The 19135-nt window shown below is 45.6% G+C and overlaps 1 protein-coding gene across 15 annotated transcripts in view; it reads right to left on the bottom strand.

The window, feature by feature from the left end:
* Positions 1-12581, bottom strand: part of LRRFIP1 (LRR binding FLII interacting protein 1) — a 102756-nt gene extending 90175 nt beyond the window's left edge. For 14 of the 15 annotated variants that reach the window (XM_033064096.1, XM_033064097.1, XM_033064082.1 and 11 more), the window contains exon 1: positions 12438-12581. In XM_033064096.1, coding sequence (XP_032919987.1) covers positions 12438-12527 — 90 coding nt within the window. In that variant the 5' untranslated portion in view covers positions 12528-12581. The remainder of the gene's footprint in view (positions 1-12437) is intronic. The other variant, XM_042779429.1, reaches the window with a different exon arrangement.
* Between the last annotated feature and the right edge of the window lie 6554 nt (positions 12582-19135).

The following is a 19135-nucleotide window of genomic DNA, read 5'->3' as shown; positions in this document are numbered from 1 at the left end:
CACTGACGTTTCAGAACAAAGGGTTCCATCTCCTTTCACACAGTACTTCCATTTCAAAAAGTGTTACATACCTCCAACTACATAAATCTAATAGACAAAGTTCTTCCTCATGCCTTATAGGTATATCTATAATTTCTCTCACAAAAAGGCAGGGAGACAAAACCTCTTCAAATAATCAATAATAATAAATCCTTAAAGGCACATCCCTACCTGACCTCAAGCAAATGAAAGACAAAACAAACTTCTACATGCAAACATTAAGATTCAAAACAGGAGATGACCTTTAGTGCACCCTTCCACGAGTGGAATGTTCTCATCCACAAGCAGATTTAATTAAATTTAGCTCTTTAGACTGATTAGAGGTAATAAAGTAATTTGTTAATAGACCGTTTTATTATGTTTACAATGCAGTATTTTGTTGGGTGTTGTGCAATGGTTACAAGCTGCAAGGCACTGATTTTATATAAAAATCTTAAAAGTCCAGAGTCGTCATAAGCACTGGAGAAGATCAGAAGTGCAGGATATAAAATGTATTGCATGAGGGATTCCACAAGAGATGAAACCATGGGTGACTATTTTTATCTTATATATAAAACAAGCCATGTTTCAAATTCACTATATGAGAGAAACTTCTGGGAAAAAAAATCACCATATACAAGGGAATTATTGTAAAAATTCTGATTTTTCATGTCCTTCACTGATACACATTTCAGTTAAGCTCTAGACCACTTCCTTGTGTGTTTGGAGAGATCCAGGTGGGAAAGAGCTGCATGGAATTCTTCAAACTGGACTGTGTTTCTGATTAATTTAGATATTCAGCTATAGGAAATAGCCCACAGCTCTCCCTCAGGCTACCCATATTCTCCAGATAAAGCCAGAACCCTTCAAATTCTGAAGATTCTCCATTTGTAACATCTACCAAGGGAATGCCACCACCTGCCTGAGCAAATCCAAAATAAGGGAAAGTGTCTAAATCCAGAGAAACCACCTTAAAAAGGTCGGAATTTTCTTGTTAGTACAGCTGGATGCTGCAGAGGATGGATAACAGCTTCCACTACATCATGCTGTACTGGATTTTCTGTCCTTCAAGCGCAAATATCAAACTTCAAACATTTAACAACGGCGCTGAAACCATGGCTGTCCAAGAGAGAAGCCAAGTCCTGCACTTGGTTTGCAGAAAAAGCACACAGAGGATATTTCACAGGAAGATTTTTTTTTTTTAATCATGCTTTTCCAGCAATTTTAAGGGACCTGTCAAAACATAAATTTAAAAAATAAAAATAAAAATCACACTGTCCTCCATATCTACTACTGCCACCAGTTCAAAAATTGTTGAGATGGTCTTACCTGGCTGGTTGACAGGAGTTACCCTCTCATGCTGTCATCATTCCACAAGCCTCTCCCTCCTGGGAAGAGGAATTCCCCGAGAGAGAGCCAGGACATGTCAGGACAAGTTGCCCAGAGTTCAGCAATGGCACTGAACCACCCTTCAACCGGGATTAGGGCTAAAAAAACAGCATTGTTTGAGAAACGATTGGACAGCTTTTGTGTGGGGGTGGGACGGGATTACTGCCTCCAAACTGGGTCTCAGCACTAATGGATTACTTGGAGAATCTGTGCCCTAACCCTCACTAACAAATTAATTCAGTTTGAAATGTGCTACTGGGCTACACACACCTTGTCTAGGGCTACAGCAATGACCTTCACAGATATTTCACTGGAATTCTGGAAAGCACAGAATGCCACTTGGAAAGCACCAATGGCACAAGGCAGTTCCCTCCTTTGCCTGCTCCATTTTTTCCCCAGCAGATACAATTATAAACTGTATCCTCAGTCACACAATCTATTGGCACTCAAATTGTGCCAATCTGTAAGTTTAAGGTCAGGAGCAGTTGTGTTTGTAAAATGGCAAAGTAACAACGAGAGGTGAGAGAACGGGATAGGCCAGCAGCAAAAGCTTAGCCCTTGGAGAATCACATTCTATTAGAGGAAATTACAGTGAAACCCCAATTCCCTTAAGGTTTTCTAGCAGTTCCTGAGGTGCAGCAAGAAATCTTAGAGAGGTTATTCCTAAGGGGTTTATACCTGATTGCTGTAACTCACAGAGCAGCCTAGACTTTTTCTGGGTGCCCTGTATTGATTCTGTAGTGGGAAGACTAAAAGAGGAGCTTTGTGCAGCCAGCAGCACAGGCAGCAGACCCCAGAGAAGCATCTCTAGATAATTCAGATCTCTAAAAACCTTCTTTCTGTTCTAACAGGTTCAGCCTCCCTTTAAAAAAAAATTTTGTAACAGCACTGCAAACACACTGATCTTTATTTTCTAATGCTAAATTTCTAGGTTGATTAGACAGAAACCTCTGAGTTACCTCTTGACTGAAAATTATTGCTTAGTTTGACAGGATGTGCTTATTCCATCAGTGATACAAAAGCATTTCACCAGCACATACAGAGAACCTTTCTTCACTTGCTCCAGTTCACCAAATAATGATTTTTTTTTCCCCCAGGGTAATTAAACAAGAATGCACAAATATTTCTAAAAACACTGTGTAACCCTCTATAAATAAAACAGTGACATTCTCTACATATACCAACATTATCTCTTGTATCCACACTATTTCCCAGAGCCCCTGGATTCCTCTACAGTTCATGTAAAGGTTAGGTCACATCACTGCTCCAACGCACTCATTCCACATCGGGGCAGATTGCAATTTCATATGGAAGAGACAGTGGAGCAGCACGACCTTTGGGTATCACAAAACATGTCCCAAAAGCCCACTCTCCTTTTCAACAGATGTTGGTTCAACATATATGTCAGTGTAAATCCTTTCAGAGCCAGACAGCACACACAGCAAAGGAAGCAAACCAACACCAACACACACATTTTTCATATGGGAGAATGGACATTTTAAGGAAAACAGCTTAGGAGAAATGCACAGTTGCACAGCAAAGAAATAGGGGTTGTAGAGCATCAAAAACCTGACTTGTTTCCAGAGAGCACCTAAAGTTGTATCTACTAGTTTCCTGGCAATTCTGTTGAAAGAACTTCAAGTTTGCATTCAGAGAGAAACAAAATGTAAATACAGATTAAAAAAAAAAAAAAGGCAATAGGCTGTTTCCTCTGTTTGTAGTGATTTCATGGGTTTGTGTGAAGACTGCAGCACTTTGGCACTGATAAAAACAGACATATCTCAACTATCTGACTCTGAGGCAACATGTGTTTTAAAAGGGAAAAAATGTGAAGCTATAAGAGTCTGATAGGAGCCCAGAGCCCAGGGATTTTTGTGCATGTGAAGCACACCAAGAGCCTTTCCTTGCTCCCCTGTCATCCCAGCATGTTAGCTGATAAACGCTCCATAATTAGAAGACCCAAGTGGGGATGCCTGAAATCCATCTGACCTGAGGGAATGAGTTTAAAAACCTGACCCAGCTTTTAGCGTGCCAGATCCTCCTGTATTCCATTTCTGCCTACTGGAAAGGGCTGGCAAAGGCAGACACAAGAGACAGACTCAACTAAACATGGTATTCAGTGGGATTAGAGAAAGGTTATTTTGGGACGTAGGAAGTACTCAAAAGAGGAGGGCAAAGGGAAAAAAAAGTAATATTAAATTTAAATCAGATGCTGGCAAAGGGAAAGGTCACAAGATATGCACAAGCAGAAACCAGGAGGGAAGAAATATTATTCCTTTACATTCCCTGTCTGATCAGAGCATCTGTGAGACTGGGGCAGTGGGCTGCAAAGAATCACCAGTGGGACAGAGGCATCACTGCAGGCAATGTTAACAACACAAGCCTCTGCCCAAAGAGCTACACCAGCAAACACACAAATAAACTCCTTTTGTGGAACTCTCCTCCAGTAAACTCGGCCGTTCTGGGAGAGATAAATCAATCTGACACTAATTACATCCAAAAACTGCAAGTAATGACATCATGGTAGGAAAAGCCCAGCTCTGAGGGATCTATTTTTGAGGAAGCCTGTTGGAGATACCATCTTGCTATTTCTTTGACAGAAGTTTGGATACAAATTGAATATTCCAGCCTCGTTCACATAAACCTTCCAACAGCTAAAAGGAAAGGAAACTGCAGGCCTCAGACTCAACTACTGTCATTGCATTTCTTCACATGCCAAAGATAACAATACCTAATTACCAGGTGTTAAAAATAGGAACATGGCCACCATGGTGCACCTGGCAATTACGGTTCACCAAAGCCTCTGATTTCTTGTACAGCAACACATAACACAAAAATAAAATCTAAATATTGCCTCCAGGAGCACGGGAGCTCACAAAGCATCAGAGAACCAGAAGACATGCAGTGTTTGTGCAAGCCTAATGTGAGGATTAAGCTGTATGACAGAGGAAACTGCACTCTTGCAGAGAAAAGCAGTGTGCAGGAAGGAGGAAGGAGAGGTGATAAACCAGGCAGGAGTAGAAGCAGTGAGAAATGAAGAGGCTTCCTCATTCCTCACCACATCTGAGATGGGAACACAGCTCAGATTTGGCACTTTCAGATCACTTTCCTTGTCTCCAGCTCAACTCTGAGAAGCTGCAGGGGTGTTTAGGTGGATAAACCCATGGCCCATGCCAAGCTGGCTCACAGATGGGCACAGCAGATGCCACTGAGCAAATCCGTCTCTCCTCCGATCACACCCGGGCTATTTCCTACTGAAAGCACACCTCAAAGCAATCAACTTTCCAGTTCTAGGTCAGACATTTCTAATGAGCAATTAGGTCAGACACTCATTTTCTCAGCAATGAACAGGATCTTAAGTCCTTAAATTAACGAAATTTATTTCAGTGTATTCAGTGAAACTTTCAGGCTTAGTCACTCAAAGTTTTAGATCAGAGTTGTGCCCTTTATGCTCAAGTTAATCCAAACCTCAAAACATCCATCCTTCCTCAACTCAGTTTTGTTAAATTTGCACATTTTTATGTCTGAGATTAAAACCAACATCTTTTCAAATGATTTGAAGACAAACATCTCTCCTTTCAGAATTCCACACCCTGAAGTAGCACACAGTGAATCAGAACTTCACTCAAAGGAAAACATGAAGCATTGAGGGGATGGAGGAACAGAGCACAGGCTGGATGCTCAAGTGCAAGTCAAATCCATCTCAGGAGGATTCATTTAGCCAGGGATCCACCCATTTCTGCCCAGTTTTTGGTTTAGGCGCACATCCACATCCCAAAACAAGCAACGCTCAGTTTTGGAAACAGCATTAGTCAGAGTTTGTTAGCATCTCCTCCTCTCTCAACACTCAAAATTCTCAGCTGGTTAGCCATGAAAGTGCTCCTGACTCTGCTCATTGGGAAATGCTTCCCAAGCCTTGCCCTTCACACCTCATGCCACTTAGCTGAGTTTGTTTAAAGGCAGAATGAGAAACTATCCAAATAATCATGGGAAATGCCTTTGGTGCTGAGGTCTAGGTGAGGACACTTGTCACTCTCCCAGGGGGAAGTCTGGCACATTCCTGCCAACATCAAAGTGGTACTTCTGTGTTTTCCCAGACTTTTGTAGCCTTTCTGCAGACCTTCAAAACTGTGAGTTTTTAACAGCATGACCAGAACTTCCACATCTTTGTAACAGAAAATGATGCCATGTGGTTGGTCATTCAGCTACCTGAAGTCTTTTGCACACTGCAGGGCTTTTCCTGCATAGCTGAAACCATCACATGCCTTCCACTGAAGTAATTTCACGATTATAAGCCACACTTCCAGGTGTTGGCAACTTTTCGTTCTTTGTCCATATATAAGCCGCACCCGATTATAAGCCGCAGTTCTGGGTGTCAGTAACTGTCTTGGGTTACAATACAGAGTGTGATAAAAGGTATCTATTCTATCACCATCTGTTGAGGGTGGGGGCAGTGATCCTTATCTCTGTGGGAGATATTCTGCTAATGGGCATCCATTGAAACCAGGCAGGGCATTGTTCTTTATCTTTTCACAACCCATCCTTCCTCCAGCCAGTCATTTTCTGCTCATGGCCATTGAGTCCCACTGTGGGACTGATAAAATTACTGCATCCCATTGGGAGTTGCTCCAGCCAGGGGAAGAGCCCAACATTTCTTACCAAGATAAAAACAGAGGTTTTGGGACACTGAGGGAGCCCCTTTATCCACTGGACTCCAGAGGGAAGCTGGATTTCTCCACATCACCACTGGACCTCCGGAAGGAAACTGCACCTTGTACAGGAGCACTGCTCCAACTGAGCCACATCTGTCACTGCAGGAGGATGCAGTCACCATTTAATGGGACTGCTGCCAACACCCTGCCTGACGGGGTGTCAGGTTGTACTCTGACTTTGTCAGGGTTTGGAGTTTGTTTCTTTGTAGTATTGTATTTCTATTTTAATTTCCCTAGTAAAGAACTGTTATTCCTAATTCCCATATCTTTGCATGAGAGCTGTTTGATTTCAGAATTATAATAATTTGGAGGGAGGGGGTTTACATTCTCCATTTCAAAGAGAAGCTCCTGCCTTTCTTAGCAGACACCTGTCCTCCTAAAACAGCAGCTTTTCGTTCTTTGTCCATATATAAGCCGCACCTGATTATAAGCCGCACTTAGGGTTTGGACCAAAATTTTAGTCAAAATGGTGCGGCTTATAATCGTAAAATTACGGTACTGCTTTATTTAGCATTTACTGTGCCACACCAAGTTTTAATTTCAACAGCTAAATCTTCTACAGCCAGGCCTTTGAGAGCTGCTTTACTTGCAACCTACTACTTCTACACCAAGCCTGCCCATAAGGATGATTTTGAAATATATTTTTGCTTGATATAATGTTCTCATTTCAATGCACACACCAGTTTATTTTCCCAGCATTAGCCAGGAAAGTTCTTCAGCCTACTTCTTGTTCCAAAACCAAAATAAGGTGAAGGAAAGGAGAATGTCTTGGGAATTAAAAGCTACAAATGTCTTCTGACAAGAAGCCCTTAAGCACTTCCCTTATCTTTACTGTGTGATGAAGCCCAAAATTCAGCTATTTTTCTACCCCATGCAAGGCCAGCTGTGTCACTGGTGGATTCAGAGGTGCAAGAGCACCAGTTTTGAGGGAGCTTTCTCTGCTTCTGGTATTGAAGTAACCATGCACCCTCCCTTCTCTGGGCTTTAACATAAACCCTCAAAGCCACACTTCTGAATGAGAATTTGGTTTACTGCAGCTCCCTTATCCTCTCACCCCCACACCATTCCAATGGGCAGCTTCTCCCCAAAAAGTATTTCAGCACCAGTGAGACAACAGCTGATATTTCAGAGCTGCTATTTTAAGGATTGCCTCTGAGTGCTCCAGTCTAGCTAGACAAATTCACTGCTCTTGGCAACCTGCTGACTTGACAGGAGGGACAAATACCTCACTTCACAAGCCCAAAATACTATGTGGATTATGCTTCTTGCAAGCAAAGGAGGAATTAAAAAAAAAAAATCCCAGTGTTAAAAGCCTTGCAAGTACATTTGAGCTCCAACTTGATCCAGCAATAGGCCTGGAAAAACTTCCTTCTAGATGAGGTAATGATTAGTGTTACATCCTGCAGCCAAGCCCAGCATCTGGGCTTACAAAGACAGAGGCTGGGCTTCCCATGCTGTTAATCCTACCAGTAGTCCCTTGCCTGACTGGAACAGGAATCACAGTTCCTCAACAGCTGCTTCCTCAGACAGCAAGAGAACAGCTGAACTCGACTCAGGCCAGGCATGGACACAGAAAAGGCAACTAATTACTTCAAGTTAAGAGGCTCCAGTCACCCATTTAACCAACACGAGGTGGGCCTTCAGATTTTTATCTCACTTCTTTAAACTGCTCCTTCACACTTTGGGGGAAATTGTAAGAGGCACCAACGCCATTTGTTGGATATATGGATGTACAGCATAAGGGAAGAAGGAGTGTTTGATGAAAAGCATATTTGCCACATAAAATCATCTCAAATTTGGAACAATTCCCCACGCCCTACCAGCAAGCATCGCCTACAAAGCCCTCCTTCCTTCCTTCCTAAATTTAGGTCAGCCTGGCTGAGTCAAGAGCATCCCTTGCTTTTGTAACTTTCTGTTCTAGAATAGAAAAGCCAGACATCTTTTTTTTTTCAGGTCATTTGTTTGGATCATACATTGACACTCATAAAGGCAGAAAGTAATGCAATAAAAAAATAAGTCAAGTACTGGTGCTACATAAGCCAGGCTGTTTCTAAAGGCTTCTCTTGGAACATTCACCCAGCTCACAAAAGCCTTCACACATCTGTAATGCCAAATACTGCTCAAAAAATTCCATCTCTACCCTGATGAGGCACCCAGATCTCTCTTCCCTAAGGGAGTACATCCTTAGGGAACACGCTGCTTTAAATGCTCTGGTTTGCATAACAGTTCAATAAAGTTTATGTGGTTTGTGCTCCCATATACAAATAGCCACTCTGCTTGCTTCAGCTTCAATTTGTACCAAATTGTTTCCATCTCTACTTATGGAAGTCACCCAAACTGCTGGATAATACAGAGTTTTCTCCCCCAAATTAACCCCTCCATTTAAATGATTCCACATTCAACCATCATAGCATCTCTTCACTAGTCCCTAAACTCCAATTTAGCCTATTAAAGTTCCTTATTGAAGTGCCTTCTTACTGTAACCATTAAACCTGGCTGGTTTCATCTGCATTTTGAGCTTTTCCTAATTAGCAACACTTCCTGCTCCTTCATAGCAGTGTAACATCCCAATTTTTTAATCATTAAGACCATAGGTCAATGCCCAAACTGATTACTTCAGTGTAATAATCAAATGCATGGCCCATAAATGGATTGTGCTAGTTTTTAAGAAAGTAATAATTATGTATGTACAAAGATGTAGGTGGCAGCTCCTTAAAGTGACATAAAGTGTACAAAGAGTGAAGGCACTACCCTTACAACATTACTTCCTTTAACAATAAAAATGATTTATGCTGCTTGAATAACTAATTTCAAATTAATTATTACCTAAAGAGCTCTGCTCTGTAACATGGTGGATGAAGAAGATTTCTAGCACGGAGAGGACCCACGGCAGGATCATTTTTCTGAACAGTGTAACACACATCTGTCTGCAAAACTGTGGCAAAACAAGCTGTCAATTACTTTCCTACTACAGACAAGAAATCGACCTTGTCCTTCCTCATTCAAGAAAATAAAAACCAGTAACCAATATCATCTGCCTACAAGAGAAATCTCTCATTTACACAGCTCCTTGCTGGATTTGCAAAACTCCTGCTCACGGAACAATTATTACTGCTGCTAGTCGAGTGGAAGCCAGAAAAAAAAAATATTTCCTTAGAAACAATGTCTCAAGTAATCACATCAAAGGCATCTAATCCAAGCAGGAAGGCAGCTCCTGGAAGGCTCAGCTGGGCAGGACCGTGCCTTGCCCAGCTCTGTCCGGACAGACAGCGCGCAGCACGCGGCTCCCGCTGGCACAGACCTTGAGCGCTATCAAACTGCTCCATTTTGCAGACACTGCTGGCATGTGCTCACCGAGGGCAAGCAAAGAGCCCAAAAGTTTCCACTGGACTGGACACAGAATAATCTACGGGCTCAAGGCGAGCCTGAAAGAGGAGAAGCTGATGGTTGATCGGCTTCGCTGACGCCCGGTAAAAAGCAAGCTCAGCAGCACAAGGCAGGTTTGTGAACAGCAAATCCTGAGTGGCAGCCTGAGAGTCTGCTAGGAGCTCAGAACACAGTGTTTTGTCTTAATTATATTTACATATCTGCCATACACTTAATTACCATGCCTGTCAAACTCCACATCCAGATCTGGTGGCACAGCTCTACCCTTTCCTGATGGAAGTGACTTGCAGGAACTGCACCTTCTACCTTTGCCCTGAATAGGTCTGGACAAGGTGATAAACTACTTCAGAAACTGCCTGGAACACTAAAACTACTACCAATTAACATGACTAATATTGCTACTAAACCCTTGCTTCACTCTCACAATTTCCTTCCTCTTGCTTAGTTACTTCCCCTCACGATTGTTCTCACTGCCCTCTTCACCACTCCAGGCTCTCTCCTGGTCTGTGTAAGACATTCCAGCTCCAAATCCAAACAAATTTATATTCAAATGGCAGGAGTTTTTCAAAAAGTCCTTGCAGGTCTTGCTGGCTTCTTATAGGAGCACATAGTAGAGTGAGAACAGTGGGTTTGCCAAAATATTCTGACAACCACAGAACAAAAGGTACCTCTGTGAATCAGCCTAGTTTGGATGTTCTCCCATATGGACACAGGGAAAATGAGACTCTAGGATCTGCAAATAACTTGCCAGCACCTCTGGCTTCTGGATAACAAAGGAGCAAAGCAAAGACAGGAGTGAAAATCTGTGTGCAAAAGCAACATGTCTGTGTCCCAGCTTTGTCCAGAAACACTGGAAGAGCCAAAATATCAGTAACCTTCTCAACATGGAGGCTCTCAACATCCTAGCTAAGGAGAGAAAAAAGGCTTAGTTGACATATTTTAAGACTGGATCATACAGAAGGAGTCATCTGGGATACTGCCTGTTCTCCACACAAAGTTAAACAACAAAACAATTAAAGTGCTCCAAGACAGAGTAATGCAAATAGATAAAATAATATGGGAAAATGCTGAACCTTGAACTTGGCAGTTCACAGTTTTCGCACTCAAGGGAAAAGATAAAAGACATGCTTGTGTTGGGCTTTGTGAGCAAATGGAGTTGTCCTTTAAACAAACCCCAGGAGAAGGAAGAAGAAAAAAAAAAAGCCACAAACCACCACAATATTTGAGTCCTCAAACCGCTACGTAATGCAGTGAAAAGCAGACCTAAGATAAAGAAAAGAGAAAGTGGGAGAAAAACGTGCAACAGAAAAAAGCAGCTGGCTTCCTTGTCAGAGAGAGGTGTCTTCCTTGATCAAATGACAGCATGGCCAGCACACAGTTGTGGAATTCAAACCCTCATCCCAGAACAATTCTTAGGATATCACCATGACTCTAACAGACAGAAAATCTTACTTGCTATCTCATGTCCAGGACATGAAACATTCTTGCCCTCCTACCTCAAACTCCATCCTTAGGAACCTTCTCATTGCCCTGTCACAAAAACCTGCCTTCAGAGAACACACAAAACTCAGCCAACTGAACACATTCCAAAGAGCTACAAACCACCTGAAAATGGTGCACAACTGGACAGCCATTGGTGGTAATAAGGAGCAAGATGTCACAGCTAACTCAACCTACCAGCCAGTGCCACCAAAAATAAGCCACACATTAGCAATCACCAGATCCTCTGCAACTCTGAATCAGGACAGGAAACCAAGAGAGATTTAAAACCCCTCCAGAAGAGCAATTTATCTTGTGACCTATCGTGGGATCACACCAACACCAGGTGGGCTGACACACATAACCCACACTAGGGGAAGAGGATGGCAGCATTGCAGCAGTTTAGACACTGAATCACAGAACGGTTTGGGTAGGAAGGGACCTCAGGTCAAGCCCTTGCCATGGGCAGGGACTTCTTCCACCAGACCAGGTCCCTCAGAGCTCCATCCAACCTAGCCTTGGACACCTCCAGGGATGGGCAACCTGTGCCAGGGCTCACCACGCACACAGTGAAGAATTTCTCCCTAATGTCCCATCAAACCCTTTTCGAGTCTGAATCCATTCCCCTTTGCCCTGTCACTACATGTTCCTGTAAATCATCCCTCTCCATCTTCCTCATAGGCTTCTTACTGGAGAACAATCCCAGGGCTGCTTATCCCCCTTTCCCTCACTGCAGGACTGCCACAGCAAGGATGGAGAACACACTTTGGCAGATTTAGTAAACGTAAAAAACAAATTCACATTCTCTTGGTTACCACCGAACCAATTTAAGCCTGCATAAGAGGAATAAGGAGGCAGGAAGCAGCAGCCACCAGCTGGTTTAGAAGGCTGCAGTCACAATGAGCACGATGCAGCACTGGGTGGGCAGCAACACAAAAAGCAGTTTCCAAGTTGGAGGTTCACTCATGCCCACGCCAGCATCACCTTGCAGCATCCTGGTTCTCATTCCTCTCTCCCATCCCTGGAAGTGTTCCAGGCCAGCTCGGACAGGGCTCGGAGCAGCCTGCTCTAGCGGAAGGTGTTTCACGGCAGGGAGCTCGGAGCGAGATGATTTTTGGGATGCCGTCCAACCGAGCCACGCTGCCGTTCTATGATTTGCCCGCATGCACAGCCCACCCGAGCGGCCTGTTCTCAGTGGTTACACCAGCCCAGCGGCTCTCAGAGCAGCGGCTGCGATGGACGCCCCTCACGGGAGGGCTGGAGCGGGGCCGAGCCCTTCCCTCACGGAGTGCCGGGCACGGAGGCACAGCCGCGCTCAAGGAGCCTTTCCAGTCGCCCTTGAGCCGCCGCCGGGCCGGGGGCGCCTGCGCGGCGCTCGGGAGAGCCCGGGGGGAAGGCGAGGGGAGGAGGATGGAGAAGGGAGAAGGGGCGATGCCGCCTCCCGCCGCTCACCTCGCGGGCGATCTGGTTGAGCGCATCGTCCTCCGCCGTCAGGCGCTCCCGGTTCGGCAGCCGCTTACGCCCAGCGCCCGGCGTCCCCATGGCGGGGCGGTCGCCACCGGCCCGGCCCGGCCCGGTGCGGAGCGCAGCCGAAGCCGGACCCGCTGCCCGCCCGCCCCGAGCGAGCGCGACCCTCCCGCTGCCTCCGCCGCCTCCGCCGGCGCGGCCGGCACCGCCCCCCGGCCCGCGCATGCGCCGCCGCCCCCCGCGCTGAGGGGAAACCGGGCTGGGGGTGCGGTGCGATGGCTGTCCTAAGCCCCAGGATAGATGGTGCTGTGTTTGTGATTCCTGCCCTGAGCCCCGGGATAGTGCTGTGTTTGGGGATCGCTGCCCTCACTTCCGAAACCGGGCTGTATTTGGGGGTCTTTACTCTCACATCCAAAACCGGGCTATGCTTGGGGCTTCCTGCTGGCTGCCATCACCTCCCCAAAACCGGGCTGTGTTTGGGGATCACTGCCCTCACACCCAAAACCGGGCTGTGTTAGAGGGTTTGTGCTCGCTTCCCTCACACCCAAAACTGGGCTGTGGGTGCTTGCTTGCAGCCATCACCGCCAAAACCGGGCTGTGTTTGGGGTTTTCTGCTCACTGTCCTCATACCCAAAACCGGGCTATGCTTGGGGTTCCCTGCTCTCACACCCAAAATCAGGGTGTGTTTTGGGGATCCGTGCTCGCTGCCATCACGCCCAAAATCAGGGTGTGTGTGGAACCCTGCTCGGCTGCCCTCACACCCAAAATCAGAGTGCATGTGTGATTCATCCTCGCCCCCATCACGTCCCAAAACTGGGGGGTGTTTGGGGGGGTCTCTGCTTGCTGCTCTCACTGTCTGAACTGGAGGCAGGTGTTTGAAGAACCCTGCTCACTCTCCTCACCATCAGAAATCGGAGTGTATGGGATCCCTGCTGCTCCCCTCATGACCACAAAGGATCATCTGGTCCAACCTCCCTGCTCCAGCGGGTTTATGCCAGAGCGCAGGATTGTGTCTGGTCACTGCCCAGGGAAGCAGTTCTGCCTCCTGTTCAGGTGGAACTCCTGGCCATCAGTTTCTGCCTGTTCCTCGTGTCCCATTGCTGGGCCCCATGGAGCAGAGCCTGCTCCGTGCTCTGGCACCCTCCCTTTGGATATTTATACACATTACAGAGGTCCCCTCAGCTGTGTCTCCTCTTGAGCAGCCCCAGCTCCCTCAGCCTTTCCTCCTCAGAGATGCTCCAATCCCTTCATCACCTCTGCAGCCTCCTCTGCACCCCCTTCAGGAGCTTCTTGCCCTGAGGAGCTCAGAACTGGACACAGTAAATTCACCAGAAATCATAGACATGGGCATCGAAACCTCTCCAGCCATAAAGCTGGAGTGTTCCTCTGCCACAAATAGAGAGGGAGCAGGACAGAAACACGACTCTTGGTGCCCTGACACTTCACACAGCTTTATACCCCCGTGGGGTCTCTCCAACAATGAATTTCCTATTAAGTGGACGTGATTAATTTTGGTGTCAAGTACATCAGTGCTTAATGAATTCACATTGACAAGGAACATGTATTTTCTGGGATTCCTGTCACAGCCCTTACACCTCAATTTTCACACTAATTCCCTAAGTATGAATTACAGTCTCTCAAGCTCACGTTATTACAAAAAACAGAGAAGTGTAACAAAACCCGCCCATTCCATTCTGACCAGGAAGCAGCTTTTAATCTTTACGATTTAATTTTACCATTGATTTAAACTTGAAGTAAAAGGCAACACCTTCCCAAATAGTTATTGGCAGTTTTCATGTACAACACCTGAGATCTGAGTCATCCTGACTGACTGGGTAGTGATACTGCATCGATGCTGCTCCTTGCACCTGGGACTGTTTATCTTTGCAAGACTCAAATGATTATTTTGTCAGCAGAAGCAGATGGATGAGTCCCTCACCTTGCTTGGGCAGCAGAATGTGCGTCACACCCTCAGATTTGGTGTCAGGTTTACTCTGACCCTACACAAGGGGAATAAAAAAGACCTGCTTTGCAAGGCAGCACAGGGGCTTTAAACTGAGCTCTCACCCTGAAGGCAAAGCTTTGCTGGGTCTGGTTTTCCTAAATATCCCTCAGGCTTCCCTTCTTCACCTCCCCAAGCCCTGGCTTAGCACTACCACCCTTTCAGGCTCTGCATAACTCATTCCCTGAGCCCTTATCCTCGCATTTGCCCCTGCCCTTTGAGGAATTCTGGCTAAAGAGGCGGGGCAGTGCCTTATTTTTAGGTCCCTGTTACCCAGGGATTTTGGCCACCTGTGCAGCTGCATCACCGTATCCATGCAAGGAATTTCCCTGCTCAGGGGTGCAGTAGGATTTGCATCAGTGCTGCCTGGCTGAAAGCCTTGCAGAGCCTTGGGCTAGGCAGGATTTTTTTGTTCAAAAACCAATTATTGAGGGGACAAAGGGAAGGAAGAAATAGAGGGGAAATATAAATCTGGTGAGGGGCAAAAGGGGAAGAGAGGGGATGAGAGCGGAAGAGAAATACAGAGGAAGGAGGAAAGAAATGGGTGGGAGAAAGGGAGAGGAAAGAATCAGAGAAAAGGAAATCCAGGGGAAAGATGGGAAAGGGGGAGAAGAAAGAAAGAGAGCAGAGGAGAAAGGAAGAAGGGAAGAAGAAATAGAGAAAAGAAATACAATGGAAGGGGAAAAGAAAGATGGAGGAGGGAAGGAAGAATTTAAAGAATAAAGCAGAGAAATTGGAAGAGAACACGCTGGTGGGTGACTGCAGTCATTTCAAATCACTCACTGAATGTGCTCTGCAGTGTAAGAAATCCTTCTCTTTTCCTGCGTTCCAGACATGCATAGTAATTTTTTTTTCTTTGAATATAGACAAAATAAGCCATCTTGTAATAAAAATACTATACATAGATAATTTGTCCAGATAAATTTGAAATAATGGTTCAAACCACGTTGGTTTTGGCTGCTCTGTGGAGCGCAGTGAGTGAAAATGAAACACTGGCATTCCTTATTTTAACAAGCAACGCGAAGGCGAGGCTCGTTTTGTCTGAAAGGCATGACTGTGATGAATGACAGTCGGACAACACTGAGTATTCCATGCCAGTTTTAAAGGGTTCTATTTTAAGTGCAAAATACACCCCTCACTCTCCAGTATCCTGTGTGCAAGGAGGCTTTTCTGTGCAGAGCCCTCCCTAAAAGAGACAATTTTCCCTCCTGAACTAAACCCTCTTGTAAAACCTCACTGCAGAGAATCAGAACAAGCATTCAGGTGTTAAAACCAGTCGTGGTGTGCTTGACAAACTTCTTTTACACAATGAAATGGATGATTTTTGTGTCCTGTGCAGGAAAATGAGATTAAATTTCTATTAGAGGCAAGCCCTGGGATAGGGGAATGCAGTGGCTGAGTGAGGGTGTTAAAAGCAAACACAAGGGCACCTCTCCTCTCCACTGTAAGGTCACAGCATCTGCCAAGCCAGAAATGAAGCCTGACAGCTTTAACAAGATGTCCATTAGTCCAAGGACAGTGGAATGCTTTAAAGACCTTGGAAAAATCTACACTGAGGAGGCCAATATTTGAGATTGTCAGGATACGTGAGATGAGCAGGGCTCCATTAGCATTGCAATATTTTGCAAACATAACAGCAGTGGTATCCAGCAGGGTCTGCGGATTTATTAATGGAAAAAAATTACATCACAGACAAGTATGTGCTGGCATGAAATTCTGCAGGAAAATAAAAAAGCACTAAAGGGCTTGTACTTTATTAAACTTCCTAAGGAGCCCAAGGTGATCCACTCCAGCAAATCAGACCTGCTGGGAAAAGCTTTCAGGTGTGTTGCCACATCTGAGCAGTGTCAAGACAGGGCTCAGGAGACTGGTGGTGTCCATGTGTATTTTGCCTGGATGAAATTCCTTGCTGTTATTCCATCTCTTCAAGTCAGCAGGGTCATTATTTGCATCAGCAGAGCTCTGGCCCTTTGGGAGCCTTGCTTAGCTTTGTCATGTCTAGCCTGGGGTTTGGAGTCACACAGCAAAGCCAGAACTGATTAGTGTCTTCCCAGTTGGTCCAAAAAAGAGATTCATGGGTTTGGGTTGGCCAAGGAAAATACTGTGGGCTTCCAAGCCAAGCTTTAGGAGGACTGGAGAAACAAAATCCCACAACAGCAGCAGACCTTGGTCGCTTTTACCAACAACAAAGTGGTGGGTTTTTTTTGAAGAAGGCTTATCAGTTGGCTTCATCTTGCCAAAACCTCTCAATGAGTTCTGGCCTCCTCTAATCACCTTGGCAAACCACCAGAGATAGTTTTTAATTCGTAAATTTTTCACAGGTCACTAAGGATGCCACTTTGGGGAGCTCAAGGCTGGATCGCTTCTACGGTTGAGGAAGAATCTTCCCTTGGAGGGAGTTTTTCAAAGGTTAACCTCAGGGCTGATTTCATTTAGTATTTTCATCTGCACCCTGGCACAAGTAGGACAGCGCTAATGAAATAAGCTGATGGCACAGTGTTAAAGTGTCACCAAAAAAAGGAGGGTAAAGTCATATGAGAGGTTAAGGACTTGAGAAACAAGTGGAGTGAAATCAAGCAGACAGCCAATACCATGCCAAAGCTAAATTCATGATTAACCAACTGTTAATAAGGGAGAAGGAGGAAGTTCTGGGCTCATAAACTGGCTGTGGGTTGGTTGGGTGCCACCATCACAGCAGAAACACCAAAACATTGCATTTAACATTGAGAGCACTTCAGGAAAGTGTCATTGCACAACCATTTGCATGACCTTACCTAAAATGGAGCCTGCAAGTCTGCTTTTCCATATTAGAAAGAAATCAAACTTGAATAGCTGTGGAGAAAAAAGCTCCTAGGATAAGCAGGAGGACTTTACTGAGATGAGAAGGGGTTGGCTTGTCTGTTCAAACTGCATCTCTCCTCTACAAAGTCCTTTGGAGGTAAGTGGGATGGGGATGATGCTATGTAAAGCTTAAAGCCAAGTCAGCACACAAAAGCATACGAGAGATTTCTTGCCAAATTTCTGAACATACATCCCAAAAGAGGTTGTGAGTAGCTGGGCATGTCAAGCCTGAGAGTCTGTCTGCATTAGCAAACACTAGTCCAAACACTGCAGGCTTTTCACCCTGCCAGGAAATCTGGGACATGGCTCTCCATGCCAGCTGACACTCAGTGACCCCAGAGAGGTTGTCCTTGTCCCATGGATGTTCCTGCTAGGAGGGCACACCTTCAACCAGACCAACATGTGCAAGGGAGCTCACCTGCAATGCACCAACCACAACCGAGCTCGCTGAAAACAGCCCATCTTGGGCAAAAATGGGAACCTGCTCAAGGCAGCCTCTGTGGACCTAATCTAATTAGCAGCAGACACGCCACAGCTCAGTATTTGAGCAGAGCAAAGTGAAGCCAGCTCCACAGCAGCTGGGCTTGTGGGGAGCCAAACACATCCCAGGCTGTCTCCCAAAGCCGGATGGTCATGGTCTGTTGTTTGCTCTCTCTGCCCCTATCTGCTATTCCCAGCCTGCCACAGCACTGCTGAGCTCCAAATTTGGCTACTTCTTCTGTGGCTTCTCCTCTTGATGTGTAAAAAAAGCTACATTTTAAGAGAGCTCCGTGCTATTTTCAGAAGAAAAGACATCCTAGTCTCTTCCACCTAGTCTAAAAGCACTCCTTGTTCCCTGCCTCAAGTGCTGTGGGCATAAAACCTTTTCCAGACTGTGGGATGCCTTGCATCCCCTCTGCCTGCACTCCAGGCCAGAGATCAATGCACATATTTCATTTGGGAATTCAGCCTCTACATCTGTCCAAAAACATATTCTGAACCAGTAAACCCTTCAGCCAGACACAATCGGGCTGGCTTCGGTGCAAACAATGCATTACATCAGCTGGAGCAGCTGAGGAGCTATCCCTCCATCACTTCGGGATTAATACATCAAAGCATTCCTGCTGCCATGGTGCCGGTGTCCTCACCCCACTGACAGCCCGGAGACACGGGAGTGGGGAATCACATGGCCTTGATACAAGTTTCCCTGTGTTTTTCCTGCTCCATGCTGTGTGGCCTCATCCACTCCCACCCCAAATGTTGCAGCGTTAAGCTGCGCCACATTTTCCAATCAAGCCCTCCAGATTTTGTTAAACGCCAGTTGTCTTGGACTGGAGTAAAACATAGCCACAACACACGGCTTAAAAACAACCAATTGTTTGCAAAAGACCAAGTGCTTGCAGTAATTAGTCATAGTGTTCTGTAAAATGCCATATGAACATGCTTTTGGAAGAGCTTTTGGGAAACCACATCACAGTTAAAACTCCCTCAGCTGGGGTGGAAGAGGGGAAGGTGGTGCTGTTTACTGTCCCCATGGAAATCTATCCAGATTCCTCCAAGGCACAAATCAGAGGCAAACCATCCCTCTTCTCAAGCACTGAAAGCTGTGCTCTGCTTCAAATCATCTTTCATTCTTGTCAGGGGAGAGGTGTTTTCCACTCACCTATTCTACAGCAAAGTGAAAAATCACCAGGCCTGCTCTCAGGGAATGGTTCCAACCACTTGACATCAGACAGAAGATCACCTATGTGATGTCTCATGGTTCTGTTTCATGATCTGAAGCTGTGCATCCCTGCCCCACCTCCTGTCACCTCTCTGTGCCCACCCACACAGAAGGGCAGCAAACCAGCCGTGGCAGCTA

This window comes from Catharus ustulatus, chromosome 7 (genome assembly GCF_009819885.2).
Source record: "Catharus ustulatus isolate bCatUst1 chromosome 7, bCatUst1.pri.v2, whole genome shotgun sequence".
In the NCBI taxonomy this organism is placed as follows: Eukaryota; Metazoa; Chordata; class Aves; order Passeriformes; family Turdidae; genus Catharus; species Catharus ustulatus.
Note: the sequence above shows the minus strand (reverse complement) of the source record. Positions and strands in the feature narration are given on the sequence as shown.